This window comes from Leuresthes tenuis, unplaced genomic scaffold (genome assembly GCF_036924035.1).
Source record: "Leuresthes tenuis unplaced genomic scaffold, fLeuTen1.0.hap1 SCAF_24, whole genome shotgun sequence".
Lineage (NCBI taxonomy): Eukaryota > Metazoa > Chordata > Actinopteri > Atheriniformes > Atherinopsidae > Leuresthes > Leuresthes tenuis.
The window spans coordinates 28,206,095-28,221,200 of record NW_027325378.1 but is presented as its reverse complement, the minus strand read 5'-3'; the positions used below and the strand labels follow the sequence as shown (position 1 = coordinate 28,221,200).

The 15,106-nt window shown below is 41.5% G+C and overlaps 2 protein-coding genes across 3 annotated transcripts in view; one reads left to right on the top strand and one right to left on the bottom strand.

Annotated features, from left to right (window-relative positions):
- ift74 (intraflagellar transport 74) overlaps positions 1 to 723 on the top strand; it is a 47,017-nt gene extending 46,294 nt beyond the window's left edge. The window contains exon 21 of the mRNA XM_072378789.1: positions 252 to 723. The gene's annotated coding sequence lies outside the window, so the exon portion shown is untranslated. The remainder of the gene's footprint in view (positions 1 to 251) is intronic.
- Positions 1 to 15,106, bottom strand: part of zcchc2 (zinc finger, CCHC domain containing 2) — a 35,817-nt gene that overhangs the window by 11,796 nt on the left and 8,915 nt on the right. For both annotated transcript variants that reach the window (XM_072378786.1, XM_072378787.1), the window contains exons 4-11: positions 11,129 to 11,200; positions 10,632 to 10,732; positions 6,773 to 6,876; positions 6,188 to 6,250; positions 5,444 to 5,498; positions 5,167 to 5,293; positions 3,152 to 3,219; positions 2,810 to 2,892 (exon numbers count right to left, since the gene is read on the bottom strand). In XM_072378786.1, coding sequence (XP_072234887.1) covers positions 2,810 to 2,892; positions 3,152 to 3,219; positions 5,167 to 5,293; positions 5,444 to 5,498; positions 6,188 to 6,250; positions 6,773 to 6,876; positions 10,632 to 10,732; positions 11,129 to 11,200 — 673 coding nt within the window. The remainder of the gene's footprint in view (positions 1 to 2,809; positions 2,893 to 3,151; positions 3,220 to 5,166; positions 5,294 to 5,443; positions 5,499 to 6,187; positions 6,251 to 6,772; positions 6,877 to 10,631; positions 10,733 to 11,128; positions 11,201 to 15,106) is intronic.

Here is a 15,106-nt window from a genome sequence, read left to right as displayed (position 1 = left end):
CTTATTGGGGTTTCATCACCGTTGTCATGACTTCCCAGACCCATGTGTTTAGGAAGCAGACACCCTCTGTAACTTAAAACTTTCCTTTCTGATAAAGCTTATAGTTAGGGATGGCTCAGGTGACCCTGAAACATCCCATAGTTCTGCTGCTATAGGCCCAGCCTGCTGGGGGAGCTCCCATGATGCACCTCTCCTCCCTCCATGTACAGATGACATCATTGCTGTCATTAACTTGTGTTTCTCTCTCTCAGCAGGTGTCTCTGGCCTGGTGTTACGCTGCTTGTTGTCCCCTCTTTCCTGTCCTCTCAGCCCCCAGCTGGTCCAGGCAGATGGACCCTTCCTGGTTCTGGTTCTGAGGGACTTTTTTCCTCCAACGGTCGCCTCGTGCACGCTCAGTACAGGAGATTGGGTTGAGGAAAAGTTTCGGTGCAATCTGTTTCATTAGCTAGGCTACTTTTTTTTTTTTAATGGCTCTGTTTGTATGATTTGGACTTATTTGTAATCGGTTCATTTGATTTGATTGGACTATGCTTGTATTACAATTTACAATCACATTTGTTGTGATTTGGCACCACATAAATAAAACTGAATTGAACAGCTCTATAAGACCAACATCTTTCAAGACCAAAGTACGCCCACTGACAACAAGTCAAGTATTCTTTGATTTACTTCTTCTGAACTAATCATCCCATTCACTTAAAAGTTGGTCAAAAAATGCGTAGGAGGTTTGTTTGTTCACCATACACATCCATGGCAAATTTTGATGCATCGCCATTGCACAAGAAGTCATAACTGGCACATAACATAAATTCTTCACCAAAGTTGACATGTTAGTTAGTTTTTTTGATGGACTGTTTAAATAAATCAAGTTTTTCTTTTGAAACATCTGCATCTGAGTCCTACCTTCATCACCACCACACAACCACTGTCGTTCTGACACTATTATTCTTATTTTAATTTGACGTTAAATGTCTTGAAACTGTATTCTATGTCTGCTCCATCTTTAATTACCCCTGGGAATAGATCAAGCTTTTTTAAGTGAACTGAACAGATGTTAAACTAAATACTCTCATATTGCCACTGCTCCACCCACTCGTACATTTAACTCTGCAGTGCACTGTCCTATAACACACGTTTTGGGTGACTGGCAACAGTCCTAGCCTGAACATGTTTGCACATCAGATTCATGATTGCAGTGCCAAGTGATGGGTACTCTGGCCATCTGTACTTTTTTGTTTTAAGTGTCTTCCCCGATGAGGCAGGGGCCAAACGCAGCTGCTGGGGCCGGTGTGAGGACCATTCATTGCTGCTTGCAGCTTGAATTTTTATTCATATTTTTGTGTATCCAAAGAGCATCCTCTTTTTTTACTATTCTTCCTCTTTTCTGTTAGTTCCCACCCCCCATCCCCATCCTAGTCTCACTTGGAAACGATTCGGAAGGTTCATACTTAATTTTGTTGTTTCGTATTTGTCAGCTCCTCCGCTGTCCATAACCACTAACTATACTCTACATTTATTTTTCTTCCAGTAAATGGTTAACAGACAGATATGGTGAGCTCATGAAGTATGAACAACATTTGTTAAATGTTAATCCTTCTAACAATAAGATATTAAATCATCTGATTATCTGTTATTGTCTGAATCGCACAAACGTACAAGACTTCTAGATCCAGACCGATAAGCAGGTGATGGCTAACCAACCAGACATTGTGGTGGTCGACAAACTACAGAAGAAGGCAGTAGGGATAGCAACATCAAGAAGAAGGAACACAAGAAGCTTGAAAAATATCAAGGGCTGAAGGAGGAAGTTGAAAAGATGTGAGAATTGAAGGCAGCAGTGGTACCGGTGGTGATTGGAGCCCTCAGGGCTGTAACACTCAAACTTGGAGAGTCCCTCCAACAGATCCCAGGAACAACATCAGAGATCTCTGTCCAGAACAGTCCAGTTCTGCGAACGGCTGGCTACTGCTTAGAACCCTCGAGCTTCAGGGCCTCTGGTAGCATCTTAACACCAAGCCTGTCTAATACTTTTTATCCTTATTTCAGGGTTTTTTTGTGTTGTACTGTTTCATGCACATCGAAAGAAAAATGAAAAAGAACTTTCGCAGCATTTCATTTATCACAGATTTCTACTGATATCTACATAACATCCAGAAATGATGACTTAAAACCTTTCATTCTGGCTTCTCTGACATCATCTGGAGGTTGGAATTTCACCTCTTGGAATACTTTTTACATGACAAACGAGTATCTGTGGCTGTAGTTCTAAACTGACCAGAGAGCTTGCCAAATGGCCACTGATTGCAAGTGGAACGTGCCTCCCTCACACTATCTGTGTGTCTAATAAATTAACTTCTCTGCGGGCCTGAGCTGCACCTGACACGCTGAAATGGCTAAACTGAACAAAGGTTTGGATCATGCCATTAGGTGGGTCTGCTTGGTTCTTTTGGTGAATGACTGAGGATCAACACAGAATAAGTGTATAACCTATGCTGTGGAACAAAAACACTTTTGCATATTTAACCAGCTGCTTATAAAGACAGACAGTTCTCCCTGTATTACTTTTGAGCAGAACCATAACTACATCCTGGGAAATTAGAGCTTACTAAAGTATTTTTTGTCATTTTATTAGAACATTGAGAAATTGTTATTTGCAGATGAAAAGGCTTTTATCATCTTTAACCTGCAGCTCATAGAACTCAACATAAGTTTATTGTGGACCGAAGTGTTCTGTCATGCATCTCTTCTTACAACAGCTCATTCTTTTCAGTCATCCTAGAACCATGTGGGTCCATTACATCATCCTTACCTTTCCTCTGAGGCGGCAGGGTTGGGACTAAACCACCATTGGTAATGATGGCAACTCCTTTGCCCTTTGCTTTCCCTTTGTCCCTGCAGACAGGCAGATAGGAAAAAGGATGAAGTCATTTCAACTATACCTCAAAATAAGGGATAGTAATGCAGTATGTGAACCGGCAGACGAGTGCACCACACTCTTCCACATGGATCTCATGTTATACTGGACAGACATGTTGCTTTAAAAGCCCATTGACTGTCACCAACATTGTAAGCCTGCCCTCTGCCTTTCTATCGTGTATTCTCTCCATTTCCCTCAACAGTGACGCAGCACTGCTGGCAGCGTCTCACCTACCTGTCTGTTGGCAGGACTCTGCTCTTTATCTTAGAGGCCGTGTGGCTTCTTATCTCGGAGTCCTGGTGCTGTAAGGAAGATCAGAGGCCATTATTTCAGAGCAAAGAGTAAGGTGCTATTTATTATTCTACTAATGCGTGAATGAGAAGACTGAGCGGTATTATCATAAAAATGAAGAATAATCACCATATATACGCACACACACACACACACACACATATATATATACACACATAGTGTCATGACACATGGCAAACAAATGAGCTGTGAACAGAAGGACAGTCAGGTGTGTATTAAGCCTCTGCTGTGTCTGATACAGAAAGAGAGAGGACAGGCCCTGTCAGCAAAGTGGCTCTGTCCCTCACACAGTCTCTGTCCATCAGTGAGATTAGCATGTGGCAGGTTCCGTATCATTCCTTCAGCCTGCAATGATTAACCCGTTTTCATGGAACTGTGTGTGTTGTCGACTGTTTAGCTACGCTCCCCAGCTCAATAAATCCCTAGACCAGTTGTGGTTCCCATCTGTGGTGATGTTACCAGTGACCACAACATGCCATGGCTTCCACTCTAACAGAACCACAAAGTCCTCATTTAGGAACAACACATCTCAACAGATGTGTCTTGTTAATAAATTGGATTAAAAAGAATGAAGATGATGATGAGTCCATATGGATTTGATGTTTTATCCATCTGGACATTAGAAGGTTTTGGACAAGACTGTTAAGTTGTCCTGAGGAACAGACAACGTTCCCTCTTGTTTTACAGCACCTGAACAGGAGATCCATAGCAACCTGTTCCAAATAGAAAACTTGACCACGTCTGACTGAAAGCATGACTCAGCCTGAATTCTCCCTGTTCTGGCATTTAGCAAACTTCAGCTATCAGAGCAGAGAGCTACACATATATGCTCAGCTGTAACCTGACTGAGATAGCGTTGCTCGAGCTAGCAGAAGAGTATCAAAAAGATGCCTTATTTCTAGCCCGGGACGGATGAGTCTGAGGATTGCTGTTAACAGAAAAATAAATTGCTCAACAGCTTTTAAAAGACAAGAATTCAACATGTGGTGAATGTCAATAAAAACTGAATAACTGTTAAAACTGAGCTGGTAAAGAGTTTAGTTAGTTTTAACTAAACCGTTCCCACCGGCTCAGAAGGAATGAAACCATGGTCAGGACTCGGTGTGATGAGTGTGTTCCAGCAGCACGCTCACATCCAGCATTAGAAATGATTACTGATAGATCAGTGCGGGTGTGTCCACACCAACTAACGCGGATGTGATCGGGACTCACTCGTCATGCAAATAAATGCATGTCAGTGAGAGTGAGAAAAACACATTTCCAGTAAATCACAGTTTTAGGATATTGGCAAAGGAAGGTTTGAATATAAAAAAGTCCAAATATTTCAACTATACCTAATATAAGGACTGAATATAATGAAAGAATAACTCTCAATGTTAGACTGGCTTTTCCACATGGAACTGATTAATACAGTGCATTAATGCGAGTAAAAAGCACTGGATGGTGGTTTGTGCTGCACTGATTTTTAAATGACTTCTGCCAACACTGTAACCAAAGCTCTTTTCACACAATTCTCAAGCTGGGATGCATTGGTATTATGTATGAAAGTACGGAGGTGGCACGGGGGAACTAAAGCCCTGTCTCTGAGCTGGCAAAGAAAGTAGGAACAGAGCTGAAACAGGCTTTGTGTGGAAGGGAGAGGAACTCGCCACTCTAAGCAGCAACATTGGCTGATTCTAGCCAACGCTACCACCGCACCTACGGCTTGATGTGTGTAGGCACACACTGATGTGTGGCTGAGCACTCTCTGTATGAAAAAGAAGCAGGTTAACAAGGACATATTTTCTTAAGCGATAAGCTGCAACAGATCTGTGAGAAGACGTCTGTTATTTCAATGATCTGCAGAGGTTCTACAGGAGGGAACTCCTAATAAGCCCACACAGTTTAGAGTAAGAACAGTGGAAGCAGCACCTTCCAGCTGTCCACTTCGCTCTTACCTGTTCAGCCTCCTGGCTACTCCTCAGTGTGCAGCTTTTCTTTCTTCTCTCTGCAGGACCATTGAGCTCTGCAGCATGGCCTCCCCTCCTCTGTGTGTCCCCCTGGGGGCCTTTGGCATTAGACGAACTGGCAGAGGGGATTTTGAGGAACAATAATAAATTCACTTCAGCAACACCCTACCCTAAATGATTTACTGTGTGCTGCAGTAACGTTCTACTTTGCTCACAGGATTACAAATAATGAAGAGCTTTAAATGAGTGCAGACAGGCTACTCACAGCTGACATGGGCTCTTGGATCCATGCTTTTTCTTGTGTCCCTGAACATACGACTCTGAAGGAAAAAAAAGATTGCAAGATGTATTAGATCTGCAGGATTTTAGCAATAATGGGACACCCAAACATTTGCAGAGAATAGTAGCAGATATACGTTAGTGAAGAAAAAGATTACAAAAAAAGCACCATCTTTATCAATATTGACACATGTTGCTTTATACCAAAAACATTTTGTGCTGAATATTACTGCCCAAAGTGTGCCCAAAGTAACAAGTCTCCATTTTCAGGTATCCAGCTTAAGTTGAGCTTGTTTAAAACCAATCTTCAACCTGTCATCAGCTTATCAAACCAGTACCATCACAAATAATCCCAGCATTCACTCAACACAAACCGTAGATTTACAGGTCTGATGCAAAACATGAGCTGTGGTTTCCGCTGGCAGAGCTGATCCCAGGCCAGCACATGCTGGGGCAAATATAGCCATGAAATATGAGGATTTGAAACAGATTTAGCTTTTTCCAAACAACAACCAAAAATAAACACTACCCCTGCTTACTATGTAGCTAGAGCTCTGGCTGCCGCCCTGGCTGTTGGGCTGTTCCTTTGTGCACACCATCAGGCCTCATTCAGTAATCATACATGCTCCTGTGCATTTCTGTTGTTCTGTATTCTGCTCTTTCCATGTCTCTGATTCACACCCCAGAGGGAAAAACATCACTGTGGGAAAAGAGCAGCTGCTTTCCTCACCTTCCTCCTGACTGGAGGCGTCAGAGCAGTCTCGTTGGTAGACCATCCCTGCCTGGCAGTTGCCTTTTAATAAAAAGAAAAACAACAATGTTCCTGGTAACTGTTGTTAAATGTGGACTAAGCTAATGCAAAATTCTGTAACAGGATTCACGTGTGTGTGTGTGTGTGTGTGTGTGTGTGTGTGTGGATAATGACTAACGGTAACTATGTGAACAAAGTAAAACATCAAAAAGCAAAAGTGGACATCCTCAGATGGCTTATTCTGGCCAACAAAACTTTTAGGGTCTTTAACTAGCAAATCTTTTGTCAACTCTTTCATTGACGGAGGGACATTTTTAAAAGGGGAATTTGTAGTGAGGTAGTTCTCATCTCACACTGTTAAATGTGCTGACATTACTCGTGTTATGAGACATGGGGACTATGTGAATTGAACGGGACTGAAGTGCACTTATGGTGTGGCCTGCTCCTACACTTCAACAGAATGCATTCAGATGTCCATCCTAACAAGCACTGTGTTGGAGAACAAGACATCTGGATAGATGAAAACGACTCCTCAGCTTGAAGGAGCATCAGCGTGACACTCACATCGGCAGCAGGCAGGTTTAGAGGGGTAACTGAGATCACAGTTGAAGAAGCTGCAGACCTTTCTGGTCTGCCTGAAGAGTGGAGGAGCCGACAGGAACCTTTCCCTGGAGGAGGACAGAGAGGACACAAACCTGACTGACAGAACCAACACACTGAGTAGCTGAGCTGAACTGCAGACATTCAAATCCTGCTCACCAAAGACACAATTCCATTAAAACATTCTTTTCCTTACTTTTCTTTGAAATATCAGAACAATTAACCGTAGAGGTGGTTAAGAGTCAGGTGTAAGTGTTTCCTCTGACACAAAAGACAAACAGTGTAGGCTTGTTCGGCACACCGGTACTAGGTTGGTACTGACGCGTTTAAAACGCTACTATGGATGAGGCCGGTACTTTGTTTGTTTACGTCGCCCCGTGACATCATCACGTTGTAATTTGAGCCGAGGCGAGTAAGCCGGCAAGCAAGTGAGCGAGCAGCGTAAAGCAGCAAACGGAGCAGGAGTCTGGCGACAGAGAGAGACCGGAGCAGGGAGAGCATGGCAGCTGCTGCAACCTTCACCACGCTGCAACTGTGCTACGTGGAATTACTTGGGCTTTAAAACAAACGAGCACGGTGACGCCGCTAACACTGAAGCACCGCCTTGTCTGGCCAAGGGTGGAAACACTTCCGACTTGGCGAAACACTTGAAGGACAAGCCCCCAGACCTGCATAAGGGGTTCAGAGAACAACAGGTAATAACTTCTATACCCATGAAACAAAGCAGCATTCAGTGCTAAAAGCAGGCAGCACCCTTCACTCTCCACAAAAGTAGCTCTGGAAAGAAATTAAAGCTGCGTTGCAATTAGCTACCACTACCTCTGGTTTAATCAGCCTATTTATATTATTTTATGTCATATTCTATTTATTTTAAAATTGCGTTGCCTGTGCATTAGAAAAGCCTGTCTTTGTGATAGTTCACTTTATTCACTGATGCATAGTTATACTTCTAAGATTTTCGATTAAAATAAAGTCAGTAATGTCATTTTTTGTGTTCTCTTTTTATTTGGAAAAGTATCGAAATACATGTTGGTACCAGTATCGATACCAAAATGTTGGTGTCGTGACAACACTAAGACAGTGAGATCTGCAAATGGAAGCAGTGCAGAGGAAGAGGACTGTGATGCATGCTGGTTGTGGGCAGGAAAAAAGAAAAACAAGAAGATAGGTTTCACTTCTCTTTAAATGAAACTGATGGGACTGGTGTGTGTGAGTGTGCATGACGTGCATTATCAGACAAGAAAAACTCCTCTTAGTGTTTCACACATCAGACTATAACAGCCAAACACACACAACACTGTCTGACACAGTTGTATGTGTACAACTGCAAAACTGTTGCAGTCATCTGCCAACAGAGTTCCCTGTCCTCTTGGGGCTCCATGCTTCCTTACTGATGAATCATAACGATGCCTGCTGAGATGAAGCAGCTTCAGTTAAGCTGAAACTGCACCTTGCAAATGCTGGGAGGAGCATAACCCTGCTAAAAAAGAGCAAAGCTCACCGAGCCAGTGAGCCCACTTCAGGTGCACGTTGTTGTACACAACACCAATGAGGGTGAGCTCGACTCCAAATAGATCGTGCTGGGGACATAAAGGACCAGAACACACCAGAAGGCAGTTAGTACAGTCTGTCCTGCTGGTTTGGAGCAGCAGAAATAACTGTGATGCACTGGATGTTGAGAGAATTAAAGGGGAACTCCGGAATCTTTAAACCTAGACCTTATTTCTGGCATGAAATACGTTCATCTATTCACCGAGAACCGTTTGGTGAAAGTCGGCGTCCTTCAGAAGATATTTAGATAACTTGAGATCCATATAACGGCGTGAACGGGGCTTAGAGGATGCAGCCTCTAAATAAGGCATTATCTGTCCTTATTTCACCAATACTTTAAGAAGAATGAATGAATGAACGTGTGCTATAGCTCTGTTAGCTCATAGCTCTGTTAGCTCATAGCTCTGTTAGCTCATAGCTGCTGTTATGTGGCTACTTGCAGCTATAGGAGAGCTAACGGAGGGATTTCTACACAGGCACTCTACTGGGACCACTTCATCCACACGCCCCCCTGCAGCACAGCTCATTCACTCCGGTAAGAACGTCCATCTTACTCAAAGTCGTCGTCCACGTCATCAAAATCTGATAAATATCCTGCGATGTTGCACAAAACTATCAGCAGCAAACTCTGTGTGAAGTTAGCCGACTGTCACAGAGCACGGAGTGAATAAACTGTGCTGCAGGGGGGCGTGTGGATGAAGTATTAGCCAAACTGTTCTCAGTGAGTAGATGAACGTATTTCATGCCAGAAATAAGGTCTAGGTTTAGAAATATCGGAGTTCCCCTTTAAAGAACCTTAAAACCTTTACAACCAGACATATCAGCACACATTTATTTTAAATCAGTAACTTAATTTTGCCCAAAGAACCATGACCTGGTACTAAGGTAATTCATCAACCTCCTTTATTTCAAGGAGGCAGGAATCAGGAGCTTAAGAGTTCCTTTTCGGGTGAAAAGTCACCTCAGCAATCAGCACGTTGTATTTTAAATTAGCCTGAACCTATGGGGCAGGGACTGTTGCATTGAACATTCCTGATTGATTTGACTATTCAGTGTTTCTGTCTCAGTCATCTCATATTTAATATCCACAATAGCTCATAAAAGCTGCTGACATGAACAGCTGCTGCTGTTTGTAAGTAAGTAAGTCATTCCTGCAGGGTCACTCAGCTGAGAAGACATCGCACTGCAGAGTTCAAACATGCTCCACAATGAGCCAAGAGAGTATGAGCCAATCTGAAGAAAAACGTTAAATCTCTCTTTCAGAGCACTTACATTCACAACCCATAGAAATATGTAACATTAACAGATTTTACAATAAAGCTGGAGCGCACTGCCTGCTTTGAATAATTTGTGACCAGTGTGGCGGTGTCAGAGACTGCCAGAAAACACCAGATTATTTACCAAATCAACCCTGTACCATAAAACTCAGTGGACCCAGGTCTGAAATAATGTTTCAGCCCCCTGAAGAACAACCACATGGACTTTAAAGTTCTGGGTGCTGTTGGTCGAAATGTGCCTGATTTTTCTTTCTTGAAAAACATCCATCAATCTGCCTTGTTTTTCAGAGTCAAAGCGGTCCACTCAAGATGTCTGTACATTAACTGGGGCTCAACTTGTAAACAGCAACAGCTTGAAAGAGAGCATTAAAGCTGTAGCTCATAGTATGGGGATGTAACACTTCCTGTTTATAACAGCCATAGCGTTATGAGAGCTGTTCTTCCAAATCCATGAGAATTATTGTCTGCCAAATACAAAGAATAAAAAGCAGGTCTGCTCTACCAGTTCATTATTTTGACAATACCAAACGCAGAAAGTCTCGTCTACATTGCTTCTTTATAAAGTGCTTAAGACAAAGTGCAATGACCTTCAAATACTTTGCCTGACTGTCATCCAAGTCAACTGTGGTGCAAGAGGGAGGATGAATGTATTACATTCAGGAAATGATCGAAGGGCCAGAAGCTGAACTCTAATCCTCAGAAAAGTCCGACAGTCCGAATCAAAGGACCACAGAGACCTCGGCTCATCCTCACAGCGGCAGTCTGAATGTTTTGAGGCCACCTGATACAATGTGAACACCAGAGAACCTCACACAGTCCAGCATGTTCCAAGTGACAAGAGATTTACTTTAGTTGCATCTACCATGAAAAACTCCAATAAAGCAGGATAACTGACTATAGAAAATAATTAAAGGAAATCTGGATGAAAGCATGCAATAATGGAAAAGGGGTTCCTGTGAAGTTGAATCTGAATAAGCTGCTCAAATGGAAATTACCGAAGGTTCTTCTCCACCTCCTTGCTCACATACTGTTCCCCTTGGTTCAGAAGTCTCAGAATGCTTCTCTCGAAAGATTCCGTACACTGATCCTTGGGAAGCTGCACAAAGAAACAGGAAAGATAAACAACTGGTGGCAGCTTAAGCGACGGCTTAGAGTTGAGGTACTTTGGATATGAAGTTATCAAACACAGTATCAAATGGATTCAAGCTTCAGGGGTCTGGAACAAAGATTTAGTCAAAGAATGCATTTAGCCTAAGAAATCTTTAGCCCAAACATCATACATTTTACTGAGCCCCAACATTTTTGGTCTCTATCAGCAGTTTTAGAACTGTTATGCAAGATTAACGAGGGACACAGTAAATGACCTGTCTGCATGTTTTCACATCATCTACTTCAGTTATGTTAACAGATACAGAGACAGAAGAGATGCAGCTGCTCAAGAAGTTGGAGCATCAACAAGTCAGCAAACTCTGACTTTAGCAAAAGTGGATACCTTCAGAAGGAAGTTCTCCAGTTCATGATGGGTTTTGGTCACACAGCTGGAGGAAGAGTCTGACCACTTCACCTGAAACACAGCAGGGGACAGTCCACATCAAAACAGACACACAAAAAGTGAGCACATGCACTCAGAAACACATCCAAACAAAAAACATTAACAATCCCATGGAAACTGTGAAGTAACTGAAACTGACAGAATGAAAAGAATTCCAAATCAATTACATCTATGTTGAAGAAACAAAACTTTGATTTGAAAAAAAAGGTTTCCTCTATTAAATGTTTAAGAAACACTTAACAGCCATCCATCCATTTCCTATACCCACTTAATCCAACTCAGGGTCGTGGGGGGCTGGAGCCTATCCCAGCTGTCATTGGGTGAGAGGCGGGTGATGCCCTGGACAGGTTGCCAGTCCATCACAGGGCCACGCAGAGACAAACAACCATCCACACCCACACTCACTCCGAGGGTCAATTCAAATTCACCAATTAACCTGGAACACTCTTACTGCGAGGTGACAGTGCTAACCACCCCACCGCCGTGCAGCCCCCAACACTTGACACAAGGCAGAAAAGCTTCATTCTACGCCTAACAACAACAACTATTAAGATGAGAGTCAAAGCATAACTAGAAAAAGCTGTTCCTGCGAAACAGCAGTGAGAATGCTTTTTAAGTTGAATGGGATTAGTTGAACATGCTCAAAAAGCTGCAACTAGGGAAAATTTATCAGAAATCAAGTGAGTAATAGTTAAAATGGCTTCAGTGTAATATAGTGGAAGAGTGGAAGAGTGATGTCATCAGTGATAGCAATGTTTGTCAACAGCTGCAGCTTAACGAGCTCTCTCCCTGTGTAACCTGCAGAAATGGCTTTTTTGGATACTATGACCTCCTGTGAGAAAACTGGAAGAGCAAGGAAAATAATTTGAAGACCGTAAGAATCAGAAGGCTTGGAGGAACGCAGCAATGTAGTTTTTATTTTAATGGAGTGAAAAATATTTAAACGGCAGCGAGTTGAACACAGTTGAACCCGTCTCTGGTGTCATACCAAAATTTCCATTAGAGTTGGTGAGAGAAATTGAAAGGTTTCTTGCTTCAAGGCTCATAGCTGAAATTCTGTAAATGTGAGCTTTTTAGTAGTTACATCAGCTGAAAGAAGACAAGTGTACCTACATTTTGAGGTATCATTTGTTTCTCTGAGTTAAACTGTATGAAAGTTAGAGGAATTTGTTTGAATATCAGAAAAAGTTAAAAATGATCAGTGTGCCCCTCTGCTGGCTGCTCATTCATAAAAATCAAGAAGGAGCAAAAATGTTCATGTTTTTGAAACTGTCATATTTCAAAATTGGCTTAATATTTGAAAAAGCTGAACCATTTGGTAATAGCTGAATGCCGTGTGGCCCGTTTAAAGTTTGAATGGTGTCTTTAGCTGAAAGTGTGTTGAAGTAATTAGGTTGGAAAGAGTAGGAAGTTTTTGAAGAGTTGAAAGCACTTTCCATTCAATTGAATGAGGAAAAAAGTTTAATCAAAGTTGAATTAGTTTAAAAAGTGTAAAAGATATAAACACCAAAATATATAGCACACATCTCCTGAACGAGCTGAGCGCTTTGATACCAAAATTGTAGAAATCGGTGACAGACTGCAGAAGTAGTTAGCGGACAAAAAACGCACGGAATAATAATAATAAAGAGAAACAGGAAAACAATAGTGAGAATGCTTTCCAGCATTCTCACATTTAATCAGATGTCTTGTGACGAATAACCATGAATCTTTGAGTCTAAATAAAGAGAAAAAAAAAAAAAGAGGACTACACTTCTTTTCCTTTGTACAACCCCTAGCTAGATTAACAGGATCACCATATTTGGAGGATGTTCATTCAGCTTTTTGATTTTAACTTTGTAAAAAAGGATAACAAAAAAGAAACAAAGAACTGACACTAAGCCATTTTATTAATAAGCAGAACTTTCTGGTTTTGAAAAACAGCTAAAATTTCTTCTTTTAAACAGTGATGTCAAGGAAAAATGATTGAATCACTGAGAAGTCTGGATTTCTAAAATAATTACCTGCAAGAGTTTAAATATTCAAACTAGGGCTGAAACGAATAATCGACTGATTCAGTTTAAAAAACATTTTGATTAAAAATGTTTCAATCGACGTTTAGTTTTTGTATCACTTCCGGTCTACGCAATCTTCCGATTATGACCTTCCGATTATGTGTCGTAGTTGAGAAGCGCGTTCGTTTGATAGCGGCAACAGATCATGCAGTCAGCAGAGCAAGCAAGCGACAGGGCGACAGCAAAAAGGAAGGACGACACCCAGAAAAAAACGTCAAAAAGTGTGGGAACATTTCAAACTCAAAACGACGGACAAGGCCTTACACAGCAAGGCTGAGCTAGTGTTTCACAACAGCACAACTTCCATGTCCCAGCATCTCAGCAGAAACCACGAGGCGCTTCAGGCACGAGCTACGGACCCAAGACAAGCTACGTGATCCAAAGTTTAAATGCAAAGAAAGTCAGTATTGCCAGCGATGCTAATATGACTGAAGATTATTTGGTTGCTGCCGCTATTAGCCAGCAAGTGTTCCTCCGTGTTGTGTTGGGAGTCAATGTCATTGGACAAAAATGTTTACTCGTCAACTTATTTTAGTATGTATGGAACATTGCAGTTTTGTCTTTATTGCAGAAAAAAAAAAGCACACATAAATTTATTGTTCATTTGTTTTAATTGAGCAATATGCAGCTTTTTTATTTTATCCTTAAATTCTATTAAAAGATAATGTAATTACAGGTAAAAATCGATTTTTTTTATTGTAATAGATATGTACCTATTATTGACTGTTTTGTACAATTAGTAACTGCTTTGTTGCATTTTGATCACAAGATCTTAAAAGAAAAGGAAAATAAGCTGGTCCGGTGATTTAAAAAAAAAAAAAAAGAAAAAAAAAAAAAAAAAAAAAAAAAAAATCGATCAATTACTGTGGCAGATTCGTCTGCAGCCCTAATGCAAACCAGTGTGCAGTTAAAAGAGAGTTCTTGCAGAGTAAACAGGCTGTTGGACCTGGCTGAATGACAGGAAACATGGCCCCAACAAGAGAGCTGGTAGTAGAGACCGTGGAAAGGATTCTAAAGCTGTTCAAGGTCATTTAACTGGGGCAGAAAATGTTGGTTGTTCCCAGTCAGCTGGGACGTACAGGTCCACCAAGGCAGATGGAAAACTCAAAGCAATATGTCTGGAAATAGAAAATGTACAACTAAAGAAATAGAAAAGAAATGGACAGAAACAGGAGTCAGTTTTTGTGAGAGAAGTGTAAGAAGCCAGAGAAAAGCCAAACATCAAGAGAAGAAAACACGCTAACAATTTTCATCTGACAGGAAAAAGATATAATGATAAAGATAAGAATTATAACTAAAATGTTGGAGGTTGGACGTTTAGCTATTTCATAAAGTCTTTCTGTGCCCTAAAAAGCTGCATGAACATCTTCCAAGTTAGAGGTTGTATCATTTTTGCCTAGGGTTGTGGAGCAGAGCTAAAGACTAAGGCTAAGTTCCACCACTGGTGGCTGATGGCTGTCACAATGGGTAGTAACCCACTTCCAGGAATGGATCACTTTAAAAAAATAAAATAATTGGTCACCTTTGTAATATAATTAAACAGTTCTATTTGTATAGGAGTGTTCTCTTCCAGGATAGCAGTGCCTCAATCCACAGGACACAAGGATAAACTGACTGTTATGATGAACATTGAAATGATGTTATGGAACATCCGTAAGAGAGGTTGGATCCATGTGCTGGAAAGACACTTCCCATCCATCGTTAAAGCACTAACTAAGGGCACACATTCAGGGCCAATGGTGCACTATCCCTCCAGAAAGGGCTTTTTCAGACTTGATGAATTCATTCCACCGAACACATGGAAATCCAACATCTCTGAAGATACTTTAAGCTGGGCATTCTTTTCATTTGTCACCCACATGTA